General features: G+C 36.1%; 5 protein-coding genes across 8 annotated transcripts; 4 read left to right on the top strand and 1 right to left on the bottom strand.

Moving 5' to 3' along the window:
* Nucleotides 1–224: 224 nt before the first annotated feature.
* Nucleotides 225–3,464, bottom strand: LOC130460822 (plasma membrane ATPase-like). Its single transcript, XM_056828425.1, has 5 exons — nucleotides 3,402–3,464; nucleotides 3,126–3,282; nucleotides 644–768; nucleotides 406–501; nucleotides 225–284 (listed from the first exon to the last, which is right to left on the bottom strand). Exons 1-5 carry the CDS (start codon nucleotides 3,462–3,464, stop codon nucleotides 225–227), a joined length of 501 nt encoding a protein of 166 aa, XP_056684403.1.
* Nucleotides 3,465–6,625: 3,161 nt separating this feature from the next.
* LOC110775078 (uncharacterized) lies at nucleotides 6,626–7,300 on the top strand. The gene has a single exon (XM_021979678.1). The coding sequence runs from the start codon at nucleotides 6,626–6,628 to the stop codon at nucleotides 7,298–7,300; it is 675 nt and encodes a 224-aa protein (XP_021835370.1).
* Nucleotides 7,301–7,349: 49 nt separating this feature from the next.
* LOC110775077 (uncharacterized) lies at nucleotides 7,350–8,027 on the top strand. The gene has a single exon (XM_021979677.2). It carries the CDS (start codon nucleotides 7,350–7,352, stop codon nucleotides 8,025–8,027), a length of 678 nt encoding a protein of 225 aa, XP_021835369.2.
* Nucleotides 8,028–8,138: 111 nt separating this feature from the next.
* On the top strand, nucleotides 8,139–10,023 carry LOC110775088 (uncharacterized). The gene is made up of 2 exons (XM_056828422.1): nucleotides 8,139–9,118; nucleotides 9,819–10,023. Exons 1-2 carry the CDS (start codon nucleotides 8,139–8,141, stop codon nucleotides 10,021–10,023), a joined length of 1,185 nt encoding a protein of 394 aa, XP_056684400.1.
* On the top strand, nucleotides 9,354–16,713 carry LOC110775091 (disease resistance protein RGA2). 4 transcript variants are annotated; one of them, XM_056827856.1, is made up of 4 exons: nucleotides 9,354–10,045; nucleotides 11,994–12,109; nucleotides 12,618–13,057; nucleotides 13,178–16,713. In XM_056827856.1, exons 3-4 carry the CDS (start codon nucleotides 12,886–12,888, stop codon nucleotides 16,249–16,251), a joined length of 3,246 nt encoding a protein of 1,081 aa, XP_056683834.1. In that variant the 5' UTR covers nucleotides 9,354–10,045; nucleotides 11,994–12,109; nucleotides 12,618–12,885; the 3' UTR covers nucleotides 16,252–16,713. The 4 variants fall into 4 exon arrangements, with proteins under 4 accessions (XP_056683834.1, XP_056683836.1, XP_021835386.2 ...); XM_056827858.1 differs by having other exon boundaries at nucleotides 12,974–13,057; nucleotides 13,178–16,712; XM_021979694.2 differs by having other exon boundaries at nucleotides 12,618–16,713.
* Nucleotides 16,714–17,461: the final 748 nt, after the last annotated feature.

Genomic DNA, 17,461 nt, shown 5'->3' with positions numbered 1-17,461 from the left:
GGGTTGGATATATCTACGTAAATAACAATTTCCATCAATTTTGTTGCATTCCCGTGATACATAAATCTAAAACATAGTACTTCCCGTTGGAAACTAAATAATATTAATCATAAGATATACTGCTCCTTCAAAGTTTATGGAGAACTAAGATTTGGCTACCTCTCCTCCAATTCTTTAAAATGGTTGGACTTCATCTCTAATTCTTTCAGTTTAGTGTTTACTTTCTAGCACTGCTTCTCTGTTTCTTCAATCGTAGCTTCAAGCTTCCTTTCTTCTTCTTCAACCTTTAACCATCACGCGGGTAGTATTTAGTTGCAAACCAACACTCAATATTAAAAATAGAGTAAATTTATGTGGTATCTCGGTAGAATGGTTTTCAGCTGTAGAAATTAAGCCACTACATACCAGGAAACACCCAGCAAATCCATCAGCCTTCTCAATCAACTCATCCACAAGAAGACCAGAGACATTGTTATCTTGTCCAAGCAATGAAGACGAGGGCTACATATTGGTCCCTATTCCAAGTCGCCATCCAGTTCCCTTGGCAATGGCAAGGTGATCACTTGTAGGTTGGCAATAGAAATAAGAAAAGAAAAGCAAGATTAAAGAAATATGGGATTGCATTACCTATTATCATATTTACATTGATACCAAGATTAAGGGCTTTACTAATTGTATCAGCACTGTCATGTCTGGGAGGGTCAAATAAGGGCAATAAACCAACAAACTTCCATGGACCTCCTGGACTCTCTTTTGTTCTCTCCGGTACTTCTTACAGAAAGACAATAACAAAAGATGTACTTAGTCATCTCTAACTCACAGAAGAAATACGTGAGAGAGCTTCATGCACTTGAAGCATTGACATAGGGTCGGTCCGCCTGATGCACAAACCTGTGTCGCAACAGCTAGAGATCTGAGCCCACGATCAGCATAACTGTCAATAACAGCACGAACCTTCTTTTTGACAAAGATCGATGATCTTTAAATATATAGTAAAATGATACAAACTATGCAGTCTCATGCCTACAATGATTAGCACAATGGCGAGTTGGCTCTTCCATTTACATGGCTAGTTTTAATTAGTATGTAAACAAATAACATACCTGTTCAGGGGCACCTTTAATCAAAGTAAGCAAACTGCATGTACTTGATCTCCTTGGAAAGTTTCAATAAAAGAGGTTTTTCTAGCAAGTCTTACTTCATTTGATTTGGAGTAACTTCATCAGTAGAATCGCACTTGAACGTTACTCCCTTCTTTTCGTTTCCAGAGCGATTGAAATTCATGCAGACTTAACCTTTAACCTTTACCAAAATAAGTTGAGATAAATATACCCTTCACCTTTTTAGCTAAGCTCATTCCCAGTACATAATTCTCATAACCAACATATAATTAATTATTAGTTGAAATAGGAGAGCCTACGTGGGATTTGAACCCACATCTTTTGTGTATTTGCACAATGCTCTACCATTTGAGCTAGTAGGGTGATTAAAGAAAAAAGACCTGGTAAAAAACAATAGGCATTAGGAACCTCTGACTTGGATATGATAGCGTTAGTATTGTGGCTTATATTCACTACTTATCTGAAATTATGAGGAACAAACTTTGAAGTCCCTTCGGTCGTCATGAAAGAATGATTGACTCACGATAAGAGAGTTCCTAGGAGATGTTTAGGCCACCGATTTTTCAATATATAATAAACATATAAAGGAAATGAATAAAAAAAAGTTATCCAAGCTTCAAAATTTAGCCTACAAATTCAAATCCATTCTTACCTGAAGCTGCCATCACCCATGACACCATCTGATGTCCTTTGTCATACAAGTTCAACCAACTTTACGATCCTTGCATAAGTATCTTTTCAACGTACAAATCATCATTAGTAAAATAAACTTTATCCAAATAAAAACCATTTTCTAATCAGTAGCAGTGAAATCAATTCATTAAAATCAGGTTACTCAGCTATAAACATCCAATACATTTCTCCAAAATAATTGGAATATACTTAAATCAACAACAAAACAGGAATAATAACAGGATACCCATGCACCCAACTCTCAAAATTTGAAATTATGCTCTATATATCGACGCATCCCCATAGATGTGTGCAAGAAATACTATTTCATGCACCAACTACACCTTATTCTCAACCTCGAAAGGCGAAAAAGCTACCCAATTTTCATCTTTTCCTCCACTACTAACAATCAATCACATCTCAGTACCAACCACATTGAATTTGGCTTTTGTCAAATTATGCAGCAACCCCAAAAATTGAGAGCTCCATAAACTAAAAAAAACATCCAGAAAGTGATCTAGCTAGCACCGTAATAGTAACTGAAGTAAACACATTAGTTCATAATTCATTCCCCTTGTAAGGCGTAAGAGAATTCACTGTTTTATTTTAAAAAGTAACTGGATTAAATACATTAGTTCATGTTTCATTCCTTTCGTAAGGCGTAAGGCGATTCAATGTTTCATCGTACAAAAACTTAGAGTAAATACATACCATAGGAAAGTAATTTTAAGAACCAGAAGATCCTTTAACCTGACTGAGATACGGATCAGAAAAGAGAGGAAAGAAATGCATAAATTGAAAAAAACTGTAAGCATCAATGAATTCAAGATACGGATCAGAAAAGAAATGCATAATAGAATATTGTTTTGATACAGAGTCCCCTGTAACTCTGTAAGCCATCTTTCAATTCCTATCTTTTCTCAATTTATATTTATATTTTTAAGGGTTTTGCAGTGTCCAAATTCTTATCTTCTCTCAATTACTGAATTGTCTAGGTCTAGGCATTAACATTTTGATTTTAGGTTTTGATATAGGCTGCACAATTGGGCTTTAATGTTTAATTAATTATTAAAGTTTCTAATTTTAGCCTATATAGTACATTTTTTTCCTTGAATTTAAGTTTGAAGTTACACTGGTTGCGGTTTGTGGCAGATAAAATTTCAGAAATGCAGGATTTTTTAAATTTGTCATCTGTAAAAGTCAAGATTAAACCATTGAGGAATTTACTCTTATATGATACTTCAAAAATCAACTGGGAGGAGATAAAATATAGAACCAATAACAGAACAAACAATTAAGTAAATCATCAAGAAAAGAAAATGAACAACTCACCAAAATGATTTAATTTCTCAACATCCAAAACTAAAGCAGGTTGTTTAGCTTCAGCGTAAATCCCAAAAAGCTTTGACACATTAATCTCCACGGTTTGATAAAAGATCACATCATCTTCAAGCCATGAAGCAATAGAAAGCTCATCATTTTCAGGACCCTGCATATAACAAGTTTACATAACATTAGATAGGAAGGCAAGCAAGGAAAAAAAATATGCAGTGTAAAAACTTAACCTTGACAACAAAAATCTGGGCGAAGACACAAGTTAATGAGTACATATCCAGCCAGGATATTCACAAACTTCAATTGTGAAAGTGAGAAGATCATAGACAAAGACATTACCTGTACGAGCTCGTAAGAATCGTGTTTTCAATAGTCCTTAGTCGTTTTCTGCGCCGTGGTCCAGGGGACGGTGAGCACAAGAGCCTGTCTTGTAAACATATAATGTAGGCACATGATTATAAACAGAAAATATGTCGGGCGTAAGCATGAAACACTCAGTTGTGGACATAATTATGAATACCCTAAAGCCAACAGTATACCCATGTTTATGCAGTTCCGACAACCATGTTCAAACACCAACTAAAAGGAGCAGACCTGCAGGAAGAACAAAAAAGGTGGTATGTAGTTGCAAATTTTGACAAAAACTGTATCTTCATAACATCTATTCAAAAGCTGCTATCTCACTTATTGATCGAAAGGGTTAGCTGCACACTATGCAATATACATACAATCCATGTTTAAGTTAAGTTTCATTTCAAATGGTTTTTGATTTCCAAATAAGAAACAATAAGTTTCTGATTAGGTACCACATGCAACTCGAAAGAAACTGTTGCTGAAATACTGACGAAGTTACAAGAACAACATCACTATTAAGATGACCTTCTAAGTTTACTTGGACTTGAATGTAGCTCTTGACAACCTGTTGCAATGCCGACTAAAGACACCAAAAACTCCCAGAATGACGGCATATAGAAAACATGTGTGGATTATATTCTAAAAACAATAGGCATAATGTTATGAAAGAGGTACGGGGAAATCTTAGACATTTATCAGATAGTATGCAAATAATTAGGTAATTAATTGACTTGATAAGCTACTATGAACATTCTCAAGAAATGAACCATCAAAGTTCATGCTCTAAAACCAAAGAAAGAAATAAAATAATATTTTAGAATATGATATAATAAGATTAAATTGGTTTATAGACAGTTGGGTTACCTCCCAAAATCAGCAGGAAATAAAAGGAAACGCAAAGGCTGCACTAATGCTATTATGAACATTCTGCACCTTAAAATTCTTTAGAAGCTGATGCATAAGAGTGAAAAGGAGAAACTTGTTAATATGAAGATGAGAACGGGGGGGGGGGGGGGTGGAAGCAGAATAAACCCAACTGATAAACTTATGCAGAATAAACCCAACTAATAAACTTATTCAACTGATAAAATTATGAACCCAACTTACAACAAATTTAATTAGCCTGATTAAAGTGGCCAGTAGCCCGTGTCAGAACTCTCGACCTTGAGAGTGATGATTTTTCCGGTAAGAGTCTTGACGAAGATTTGCATCTGTACAAGATCACAAACAGATCAATAACTGTATAAATCATACTATATTGTCAAGACAAGCAACAATTAAACAAGCTTTTGATCCATTTATACCAGCAAATATTGCTAGTTAAACCATCTTTTAATTAAATCCCCTACATTGGTTTAAATAATGGGATATTCAATCTAACACCCAAATTGCATAAATAAACAATAAAAACGTGCAGATTAAAACCACTACCACCAAATTAACTACCTAAGAAGAAAATAATCAAACACTTTTAACACGATTCTTATCTAAAGAACAAACCCTAAATTGAGGACCGCATTGATGTTGATGAAGATGAACTCGGAGGAATTAGCGTTTTTCGATGAATAAGTCTTGCTGTGTGTGACGAAGTTGGAGAGAGAAGGAGTCTTAGTGTTCCGACAGGAAAAATTGAAAACGATCCAGGAGGTGGATCAGAAGAAAGAAAGGAAAGGAGAAAAGGGATAGCAAATTTTTTTGGAAATATGCAAGGACCAAGAATCGAACCTTGGTTGATTGAGCAAGGCTGATAGAGCTTTCAAAGGGAAGGAAAATAAAAACTTTCCTTATGAATAGTGAATTTCACCTAAATGTGACTCAATACACTATTGTTAAGCATAGTATTTTGAGTTCATGCATTTTAAAGGTTTGGGATACGGAGTACTTTCCATCATTTATCTTGGTTGTTGTGAAATGTGTAAGTGTCCCATTATTTCAAAACGGAGGGAGTACGTATTCCTCCATAAATACGTCCCAGTACCATATGATCAACGCCAAATTGTTTAGAATAAGTGAATAAATTGAAGTAAATAACTTTGACCAAAGCAAGTAAGCATATGATCAACGAGGAAGTTAAAATCGCAGTCTGTTATATTTTTACTGTTTTTGTAAAAACATAACAGCGAAAAAAATCAATGAAATGATACATATTTTAATCGAAATGGTACTACGTTTTTAACGAAATCATACTCTTTTTAACGAAATGGTACATGTTTTTATCGAAATGGTACTCTTTTTTAATGAAATGGTACTCTTTTTTAAATAAATGGTACATGTTTGGCGCTGTGATGTGTGGTGATGTGTTTGCTCACACATCACAGCATGCCGCCTCGCCGACCTCTATGATCAACACCATTTTAACAATAACATTCATTTTTTATATCTCATATCCCATATGATCTTAATACGAGGAAAAATTAAAAGTCAAATTATTATACTTTTAAAAAATCAAAAGAAGCACTTCCTCCGTTACTTAATGCTCCAATTTCTTAATAAAACTCTTGTTTTTTTGACAAATTTAAAAGTTAACTTAATTTATCTAGTCCAACTTTGAAAGGATCCTAAGCAAGATCCTACACATGAATCCAATAGTCCAATCCAATAATAAAACAATATAATTACAAATTGAGTTTAAGATCATATTTATGCTTTATGGTTTTCCTAATAAACAGGTTCAATTTAGAAATATTGTAAATGTGTTTATGTGCACGTGCTACTCCAAATAAACAAAATTCAATTTTGGTTCGAAAAATAGCTCAGTGTCTCTCTTCACTGTTTTCTACTGCGGCTGAGCAGCGTGTTGGTCTTGCCGGCGGCGACGCGGTGTAACGGCTGATGAGGATATACGACGTCAGCTTCAAATCCGGAGACCAGCTCATTGATTCCGGCAGCTAGGTCAGTTAATTTCCCCCTTCTCAGTCTCTCTTTCTCTTGCAATTTACATTTAACTGTACATTTCCAAATTAGGAATTAGGTTTTGAATAGGATGAATTGCTGATTGATAGATTTTAATTTGAGAATGAAGTTGTTCAATTCAGTAAATTATTGATTTTAACTTGAAAATTGATGAATTATTCATTTTAGTTTTGCATTTGGCGATTTTGTATAAATTAGGGTCTAATTAATTTCATCAAATAAATTTCAGAATGAAGAGAACAAAAGAGAAGGATATTTCAAGTTTCTTTAAGAAACGGATTTGTAAAGAAATTGTAAATACCACTAGTCCAAATCCCATCCCAACTCAAGCAAGTAAAAAAAATTCTTCATCATCTACCCATATTCCTCCATTTGATGAAACCGGGGGTATTGCTCTAAAACAAGAGAGTGAAACAGAATCTGGAGATAGTTCGAATGTTAGGACTGAAGCTTTGATTGATCATGGAAGATTAAGTAAATTGGATGTTCGAAGTCTTCCTCAAGACCCGGGAGAAAGAAGGAAGATGAGTGCTTTTCATCCGAATCATAGGGATATGGTTAGGAGAGAATATATTCGAAGAAAACCTTTTCAACCCAACTTCAGTCAAAGTCCTTTTGAGAAAACAGTGTGCCGTTTTAACCGTAGATGGTTTGGAAAGTATAAACCTTGGCTTGAGTATAGTGTTACCAAAGAGGCAGCTTTTTGCTTCATTTGCTATCTGTTTGAAAATGAGGTTTCGGTTGGGGGAGACGCTTTTGTTAGTGAAGGATTTAGAACATGGAGCAAGTCAAATGCGTTTGACGAGCATGTTGGTGGACCTTTGAGTGCTCATAATCAAGCTTTGCGAAGTTTAAATGATTTTCAATGTCAAATGGGTTCAATCATCTGTTTTTTCCAATTCTGAACAAGTTACAAGTCGATATCGAAAGCAATTAAAAGATTCAGTTGGATGTATGAGGTGGATTTTACTTCAAGGGATGCCTACACGTCTTCATGATGAAAGCGAGAATTATTTGTTGAATATGTGTAATATTCTTGGATTTTTTAAATATACTTTAAAGAATATCCCTGATGTTCAAAAGGTTGTGTTGGAAAATGCTCCGGGTAACTTTCTAATGCTAGCTCCTTTAATTCAAAAGGATATCATCAATGTTTGTGCAAAAGAGACAACTAAAGCCATCATTGAAGAACTTGGTGATGGAATTTTTTCTATCCTTGTCGATGTGTGTGCAGATTTATGTGATAAAGATCAAATGACTCTCTTTTTGCGGTATATCAGTAAGAAAGGAGAAATAATAGAGCGTTTTCTTGGTATTGTGTATGTTCCCGATACTAATTCTTTGACATTGAAAGCTACAACCGAGTCATTGCTTATGGAGCACTCTCTAAGTCTGTCTAGAGTTCGAGGTCAATGTTACAATGGTGCTGGGAAAATGCAAGATGCAATTCATGACATCAAAACTTTAATCATGAGGGAATCTCCATCAGCGTATTATGTTCATTGTTTTTCTCACCAACTTCAGCTAACTCTAGCTGTTGTTGCTAAAAAGAATGCTGATTGTAATTGGTTGTTTGTTGATGTACTTACCACATTGGTGAATTATGTGGATGGTTCACCCGAGCGGAAATAATTTCTTAGACAAAGACAAGGTGAACGTGTTGTAGAGGCATTATCTTTAGATAAAATTGAGGAACTTAGCTCGAGCAGCCGTTGGAGCACTTGTTTAGGATCTCACCTTACAATGGTTTTGAATGTTATTGATTTGTATCCCACAATCCTTGAGTCGCTTGATGCCATTGGTGATGTTTCCAAAGAAAGAGGTGACAAGAATAAAGCCGAGTCACTTACATATTCATTGATGTCATTTGATTTTGTTTTTGTGGCATTTTTGATGATATCTGTATTTGGGATTGAAAATACTTTCGACGCATCTTTACAATTGATGGATCGAAATCTTGCGAATGCAATATCTGTGGTTGATATATGTAAGAAGCTTTTACAAGAGTTAAGGGATGATGGTTGGGATTCTCATATGGACACAGTCACCTCTTTTATGGTTAAACATGGGGTTGAGATTCCTAATATGGAGGGAATGTATGTTGCTCCGAGGAGAAGAAAGTATGGTTGTGGTATGCCACAAGTAGCGAATCTTCACCATTTTCGAGTTGAAGTCTTTGAAAGTGTAATTGATCAACAATTGCAGGAACTTGAAAATCGGTTTGATGAGGTAAACAAAGAATTACTTATTTGTATGTCTTGCTTTGATCCCATTAATCGATTTTCTTCCTTTGACAAAATAAAATTGCTCCGGCTTGCCAAGTTTTATCCCAATGAATTTTCAAATGTTGATTTGTTAAATTTTGAACAAGCACTTGGGAATTTCATTGATGATATTCAGAATGATGAGAGATTTTGGGAGGTGAAGAATCTTAATGAGCTTTCTATTAAACTTGTCGAGGCAACGAAGAATGAAGCTCATTCCAAAGTCTACATGCTTTTGAAGTTGGTTTTGCTTCTGCCCGTGGCAATGGCAAATGTAGAAAGAGCATGTTTTGGAATGAATTTTGTTAAAAATAAATTGCGTAATAGTGCAGGAGATCAAGTGTTGAGTGATTGTTTGGTTACTACTTTAGAGAAAGATTTATTTGTAGATGTTAGCATTGATGCTATTGTAAATCAGTTTGAAAATATGAGAACTCAACTAGAAGTACTAGAACAATTGTAATATTATTCTCTTTAAGTACTGAGTGTAAGGTTGTAGCTTGAAAGATTGTGGCTTTTATAATGCATATTTCATAAATTATCAACCCTGTTGTTGTTTTTCTTGGTGTCATCCTTAGCTCACATTACTCTATCTGCTACATTTAAGTGCCCAAGTTAAAAGTAGCTTCCAATCGGTTCTTTGTTGAACAGTCATTACATGCCAAGAAGAAAGAACAGTTCTTCATACATCATAGAGATACATTTTGAAAGATTTTTGGAACTGTACTTTGGAGCCAAATACAATAGAATCTTTCTTGAACTCTTGATCCATTCATCACCCTTCTATAACTCCTACCGTGGTGGTTAATGTCAGTTATGTCAACATTCAGGGGAAGGTTGTTTAGAAGTTTTACCTAAGTTGGGATTAACCTTAACCCTTCCGAAGGGGAGTTTGTACTTTTGGATCTTGCTAGGGATCTTTACATTTCACAATGTGGTCATAGTTGTTTCTATATGAGACCCTTTTATTGGAATAATGACTTCATATTTTATGTTTCCGGATAAAATTTTATTTCACTCTATTGCTGTAAGACCTAGTTCAGTTGCTGTAAGACCTTTAAGTAGATTTACTAGAGCAGGTAGATGGAAATAGTACCAGTGATTACGGATTAACTACTCGCTCTATTCAATAAGTCGATTTAGCTGATAACTGTTCTAGTACTTCGTCTACTGGGTTACCTTTTGTTATAAAAGATGAAGGGGTGGAGCTGTTTCATGTTCTAAGGAAGTTGACCAAGTATCTTCCAGAAAGAAGGAACAGTAAACTCTTTGACTACAAAGTCTGCTTGCACAAGAGCTTAGTATTCTATGACGCAGTAGGTGGAGGGAAGCAAGATGAAAATGTTGCATGGGTTGAAGAATGATATTATGATAAGGGGTAATAAGGTATGTCCTTTCTCTAATCTTTGTTGACTTGTTACATTATTCTTCAGTTGATTCAAAAGAATTCACTAGTTGCTTTTATATATTTATATGTATGTGACTATGTGTTGATACCCCAGCAACTATAGTGGAACCCGTTTTTTTTTATCACTGGTGTCTTTGTTTCCGGCGTTTGTGCTGTAATTTTATGAACTGTGATTCTGTGAAGCAGAGTCAAGTAGTGTCTTTAAATTGTAGCAGTTAGCCACTACTTGATGTGTTTGGCCATCAAAGCTTGCATATGTAAAGTGTAAGCTTCTGCAAGGAATTAAAGAAATGGAGGAATTTTAACATTGTTATTGGGTTTATGCAAGCAACTCAGGAATTCCAAGCAGACTAGTGATAACAATAACAGAGAACAACAAGAAATAGAGAAAGTAATTTGTAATATTAAGGGATAAAGCTAAGGCTTGTTTACAAAATAGAGAACGTTTCGAGAGGCTCTCAACTCTCCCACTTAACCATTCGCTCTCAACATACTTCTGTTTTCCTTCCCCTTTCCTATTTAAACACAACTTCTAATAATAGGACAAAAGCAATTAAACTGGAATGACTAGGACAAAAGCAATTAATGAACATCAGGGCTGCATCCACTAAGGGAGGTTGTTCCACCCCTCTGCCAAGGCTGTTGTGGTTCTCTCTGATGCCTACATGTCTTCATGATGAAAGCGAGAATTATTTGTTGAAAATGTGTAATTTTCTTGGAATTTTGAAATATACTTCAAAGAATATCCCTGATGTTCAAAAGGTTGTGTTGGAAAATGCTCCGGGTAACTTTCTAATGCTAGCTCTTTTACTTCAAAAGGATATCATCAATGTATTTTCTTTAAGTGTAGGGAAGTGATTTTTTTGAGTGTAAGGTTGTAGCTTGAAAGATTATGGCTTTTATAATGCATATTTCATGAATTATTCAACCCTGCTGTTGCTGTTTTTCTTGGTGTCATCCTAAGCTCACATTACTCTATCTGCTATTACATTTAAGTGCCCGAGTTAAAAGTAGCTTACAATCGGTTCGTTGTTGAACAGTCATTACATGCCAAGAAGAAAGAACAGTTCTTCATACATCATAGAGATACATTTTTGAAAGAATTTTGGAACTATACTTTGGAGCCAAATACATTAGAAAATCTGTCTTAAACTCTTGATCCATTCATCACCCTTCTCTAACTCCTACCATGGTGGTTCATGCCAGTTATGTCATCATTCGGAGGAAGGTTGTTTAGAAGTTTTACTTTAGTTGGGATTAACCTTAACCTTCTGAAGCGGTACTTGTACTTTTGGAACTTGCTAGGGATTTTGACATTTTACAATGTGATCAAAGTTGTGGCTATCTTCAACCCTTTTTTTTTTTGGAATAATGACCTCATATTTAATGTTTCCAAATTAAAATTTATTTTCTATAAATTGCTGCTAGATGTGCCTCATTTATAATCTACTAGCCTTCCTCAAAGTAGTATAGTTACTAGAGTTGGGAGGTGGAAACAGTACCAGTGATTACGGATGAATTACTCAAGTCTAAGGACTTCATTCAGTACTTTACGAGCTCAAAATCTGTGTCTGCATAGTCCAGCTTCTATTGGTTCAAATTAGGTTGGAAATGAAGGATTTTGGCATTATTTGGGATAAATTATGCAGAATTTGATTGATTCAGCTTGCGGTAGCATTTGTGATTCCGGAAAATGCCAGATTCAGGGTAGTAGTCCAGTAAATTGATTAAAGCAACTAATCGTGAAGGAAGAAGGCATCCAAAAGACCAAATGTAGATTCATTGTTGTAATTGAACAGAACGCAAGGGTTTTCTGGATGAACCTACAAGGATATCTAATAGTTACATAGGATGCTAAAAAGTTGTTGTAGAAATGGTTTAATGGTAAATATACAATGAGCAGGTGACTGTTTTGTTTTATTTCAGATGATCCAGATTATGCTGTTAACGACGTGTGGGAAGGAGGAAAGGGAGATTGGTCAACTGTCACTGCTGTTATAACTATCCAGAATATTCTGTTAGCCATCACTTTCACAAGGAAGGTATGAAGTATTAATCAGAAAGACCTTAATCTATTGCAATCAGTTGTCAATAATATACTATCCTTCTTGGCTCTTAGAATATACTCGTAGGATATTACTCTTAACGGCATGATTAGTTGCTATTATGGTCAGGTTATCTAATTAAATTAAACGTACTTACTCCGTTCTCTTTTAGTTGCAACGTTTTTGACTTTTACACTATTCATATTTTCTCTTTTGACCGGCTTTGATGATTTTGCATAAACTAAAACAGGGTCACGTAGGTTCTTGTTATAATTTATCTCGATTATGTATTTTCACAATATCAATTTTTTATAACTTTTACTTGTACACGATTAGAGATATTAATGGTCAAAGATGTGCATTGTCAATCGTAAAAGTCAAAACGTTGCAACTAAAAGAGAAAGGAAGAAGTATTTAATTCGCAAAAGCCTGGTGTTGCAGGGATAATTATTTAAGTGATAATCAAATAGCCAATTTTGACTTTTCCTTGTTGACTTTATAATAGCCCAGGAAGCTACACTGAAAAGCAAAGGATGAAGGATCCTCACCACTCACCAGAGTCAGATCTTTGGTCCCAGTACTTTCCCTGCAATTTCATACCCAAAAATATCTTAGGCTTTTCAGAGAATAGGGTAATTGTATGGCGAGATTGCAAAAACTCTTCTGCAATACTTACCCAGTTTTCTGATTCAAAGAGTTAGCAAGATCAAAGCTAGAAATAGAAGAGGGAAGAGAGAGTCAAAACAGTAGGGATCAGGGGGTGGGGAACAATTATGGCAGAATCCATTATATCTGGTGTTGTCGTGAAACTTTTGGAGTATATGAGTCATTCAACTGTTAATGCTCTCACCCCTTATTTAGGTGGAAGACGTAAACTGAAAGAGCTTAACAGGACAATGAAGCTAATCCAAGCCCGACTTCTGGATGCAGAGAGACGAGGTGAAGGTGAGAATGAAGCTCTGGTCAAACAGTGGCTTAATAGATTGAAAATTATAATTTACCGATTGGAGGACTTGTTCGAAGAGGTTGCTATGGCTGATAAAGAGAATGAACGCATTCCTGCAGGTAAGATGACCAAACACTTATTTATGGCTTTTATGCTGTGTTCATCTTCAAATCCTGTTATAATCAATAAAAAAATTGCAAGAGAGGCGAAGGTTGTTATTGGGGAACTTGAGGCTATTAGATCAGATATGAGTACCCTTAACCTTAGGGTGCTTTCATTTGAGGAACGTGTGATTAATTCGATGAATGGGAGAGAAACATCTTCTTTCATTTCAGAGGAAGAGGTGATTGGTAGAGACGGGGACAAAACTGTGATTGTACAGATGCTTTTGGATGCTGACCATGTTGAAGCAGCAAGTGTGTCAATCATCCCAATTGTTGGGATTGGTGGTCTTGGGAAAACTACACTTGCCCAACTTGCTTACAACGACAAAGATGTTCAAAAACATTTTGAGCTAAAAGGCTGGGCATGTGTTTCTGGGATTTCTAGTGTAGAAGAGTTATCTAGGAAAATTCTTATAGCTGTTAGTCTTGTTACTGATGAAGATGATTATCAACAGCTCAATATGGATCAACTTCAATCATGCCTGCGGGAAGTTGTAGATGATAAAAGATACCTGCTTGTATTAGATGACGTGTGGGATGAAGACCGTGAGAGATGGCTTGTTTTGAGGCGGCTGTTGTTTGGAGGTAAACGAGGAAGTAAAATAATTGTGACCTCGAGGTCTGGAGTAGTTGCTCAAAACCTGGGCACAGTTCAACCCTATGAATTGGGAGGCTTGCTAGAGGATGAGTCATGGGCTTTGTTTAAAAGCCTAGCGTTTAAGGAGGGACAACAGAAGAGGAATCCAAGGGTTACAACCATCGGCAAAGAAATTGTTAAGAAGTGTGCCAATGTTCCGCTTGCTATTAGGACCATTGCTGGCCTTCTCTATTCTAAAGATACCGAGCAGGAATGGGAGTGTTTCAAGGATAGTGAGCTCAGAATGATAGAACAAAATGACAACAGTGTCATGTCAACATTGAAATTGAGCTACGACCACCTACCATCACACTTGAAGCAGTGCTTTGCTTATTGTTCGTTGTTTCCCAAGGATTATGAAATCGATAAGCAATGTCTGATTTACCTTTGGATGGCCCAAGGGTTTATTAGGTCATCAACTGGGAATGAAACCCCGGAGGATATTGGTCATGCATATTTCATGGAATTGCTTCGAAGATCTTTCTTTCAAGATGTTATACGAAATGAGTATGATGATGTAATCAGCTGCAAGATGCACAGTTTAATGAATGACTTGGCACGAAATATGGCATCAGATGATTGTCTTTTGATAGAAAGGCCAAATCAGCAGATTACTAATACTGACTGTATTTTCCACTTGAGTTTGAATGCTGGATCAGCTCCATTAGAGTTGTTTGCTGCCAAGACAATGCGATCTCTTCTTGTTTTGTCAGATTCCGTCTTACAAAAGACTGATAAAATGTTTTCAAGTATGAGGTGCTTACGCTCATTGGACTTGTTTAATGCGAGCTGTAAGAGCCTCCCGAACTCCATCGAGGAACTGAAGCACCTCAGGTATGTCAGACTTGGGTCAAGTTTAGAATCTCTCCCATATGGCATCACAAAGTTGAAGAACTTGTGTACTCTGGATATCAAGAGGTGTTACAAGCTTAAGGAATTGCCAAGAGGTTTTAATAAATTGATCAAGCTCCGAAATTTGCATAATGGAGAGAGATTGATTGATATGCCTTCTTGCTTTGGGGAATTAACATCTCTCCGGGCATTAGACATATTTATAGTGGGGGAAAGTAATGGTCTAGATGCACTAGCTAGATTGAATAATCTTGCCGGTGAGCTCAAAATCTGTTATGTAAAACATCGTCAGAAAGCGGTATCAGAAGCCAGAGCAGCAAATTTGAAGGATAAGAAGATGACAAACTTATTCGTAAAATGGTCATCATCATATGTAGAGCATGATGTTTATGCCGATGTGGAGGAAGATGTGTTAAAATGGCTGCAGCCTCCTCCATCTGTAAAACGTCTGAAAGTTTGGGGTTGGAAAGGAGTGCAGTTTCCACGATGGGGGATGAACGAGTTCCCTTACCTTGTTTATATATCTATTAGATCCTGCCATAGATGCAATCATCTCCCAAGCTTCAGTAGACTTCCTCATCTCAGATTTCTTCGTCTCTGTGACCTCAGTGTGTTGGAGTACATAGAGAGCGGTGGTGATGATAACAGTATAAGAAGTTCTTCTGCAGAGAAATACTTTCCATCCTTAGAATCTTTGATGTTGTTAGATTTGCCTGAGTTAAAGGGATGGTCAAGATTGGAGGAACATCAGAATTCTCTGATGCAGAGGTTATATTTCCCTTGTGTTTCTGAACTCTGGATAGAAGGTTGCTCGAAACTGATGTGGGTCCCTGTGGTACCAAGGCTTGAGTCCCTGGATGCCAATGAAATCCATGGGAAGCTACTGAAAGATCTTCTTTCTGCAGAGGAATCAGCTCTTTTCACAATGAAGTGGCTTAATATACACTCGGTGCAGGAACTAGTTTCACTCTCGATCAATCTTTTCACTGGAAAAGCCCTATTAATTTCTGAATGCCAAGAACTGATCCATTTGGTTGCCGAATCTCCAACCTTTCTCCATCGACTTGTAATTGAAGAATGTTGCAGATTGACAGACATTTCGAGTGCACTACTGCATCTTTCTGTTCTCAAGGAACTGGAAATTCGGCATTGTGAAGAGTTGGACTTTGGATACAATAGTATCAAATCAACAGCTTGGCACGGTCTCAAGAGCCTGTGTTCCTTAGAATTGTGGGACATCCCGAAAATAGAGATGCTCCCTGAGGAAGTTGGTAGTCTGACAGTACTTCAGAGGCTAAAAATCGTCAGTCTCGCCAACTTAAGAGCCCTACCAGAGTGGATAGGGAACCTCAGTCAGCTTCGTGTTCTTGAAATCCGTGAATGTCCTAAGATAGTTGTACTTCCAGAGTCTTTCCATCGCCTCACTTCGTTACAGGAACTTCGGATCTCTCTGTGTCCTGAACTTCAGAGAAGATGTGAGTTCCCGGATGGCGAAAACTGGCCACTTATTCAACACATCCCTGATATTTCTGTGGTGTAATTCCTGAAAAGCTAAAAAACATTGAGAATTGCAAGTCCAGTTAGCATCTAATTGAAATACTTCTTAGTGATATTCACAAGTAAATCCACGGTCATGTTACCGATGTTTTATCAGATGGCCTGACTGATGTAAATTCGTTTTTACTTGGCCTGACTGATGTATTGGTTTGCTTATCATCCTATACTCTCTGTTCATGATTCCATAGACCTACTAATGTGTTGGGTTGAGTGGGGGCAAACGTCTATTTTCTCTGCTCACTACGAAAAACAGTTAAATTTCCAATAATTGATTTTGTAGAAAACGTACAGATACGAAGGTAAGACTGTAAGATGCTAAGTCTTGTACGTTAAGGGTATAACCGTACAAGGGTATGTCCAAAAAGTCATATACCACAAAATTATTTTTTTCTTTTTTCTGAATGTGGAGAACATAACGACGTATACAAGATTTGATTTCAAGTCTTGGGTACCACAAAAATAATCGAGGTTGAGTTAATGATTAAAGTTTACCATGAGATAGTTGATGCACTGTTGTGTGAATAATATATTTCCACCGTGTCATAAAAATTGCAACACTATTCATCCACCAACTTTGATCATATATTTTTACTAATTTATTAAAAACAAATGTTATCAAGTAAATGTCGTTGAATTGATTTCACTATATATAATATTAAATTTTAAGATGTTTTTGAAAAAGATAATTAGAGATAATTATTGTCAAATTTATTCCGTGGCAAACGTGCTATTCAAAGTGTTGCAATTTTTTTTGAAACAGAAGAATTATTTAACTATTTTGGGTGGCCATTCTGTTTCACCCAACAAAAAAAGTTTTGCCCAGTGATAAAGATTGGGGGCCTGTATATGATACATTTCAATTTTGAGTTTCCCCTCCCGCATTTATAAGCTAGATTTACCCTTGAAAAAAAAAAAATCTGATTCATTCTAAATAAATGGAACTACCCTATTTTTGTGGTAGGGTATCAATTATCAAATACCCAAAAACGAGCACAAGTAATTGTTAAGGATATTAATCATCCTTGTGATTATCTATTAGAGTTACTTTTCATATATATCTCTCGTTCTGTTTAATTTGTTATACCCAGTCTTTCGTTTGCATAAATCCAATCCACATCTGATGAGATAATTAAGCTTTCTTAAATCTCATCAATAATGTTGATACAAGTTTGAATTCAAAACAAAAAGATAAA

This window comes from Spinacia oleracea, chromosome 5 (genome assembly GCF_020520425.1).
Source record: "Spinacia oleracea cultivar Varoflay chromosome 5, BTI_SOV_V1, whole genome shotgun sequence".
In the NCBI taxonomy this organism is placed as follows: Eukaryota; Viridiplantae; Streptophyta; class Magnoliopsida; order Caryophyllales; family Amaranthaceae; genus Spinacia; species Spinacia oleracea.
This window is presented reverse-complemented; position numbering and strand designations above follow the sequence as displayed.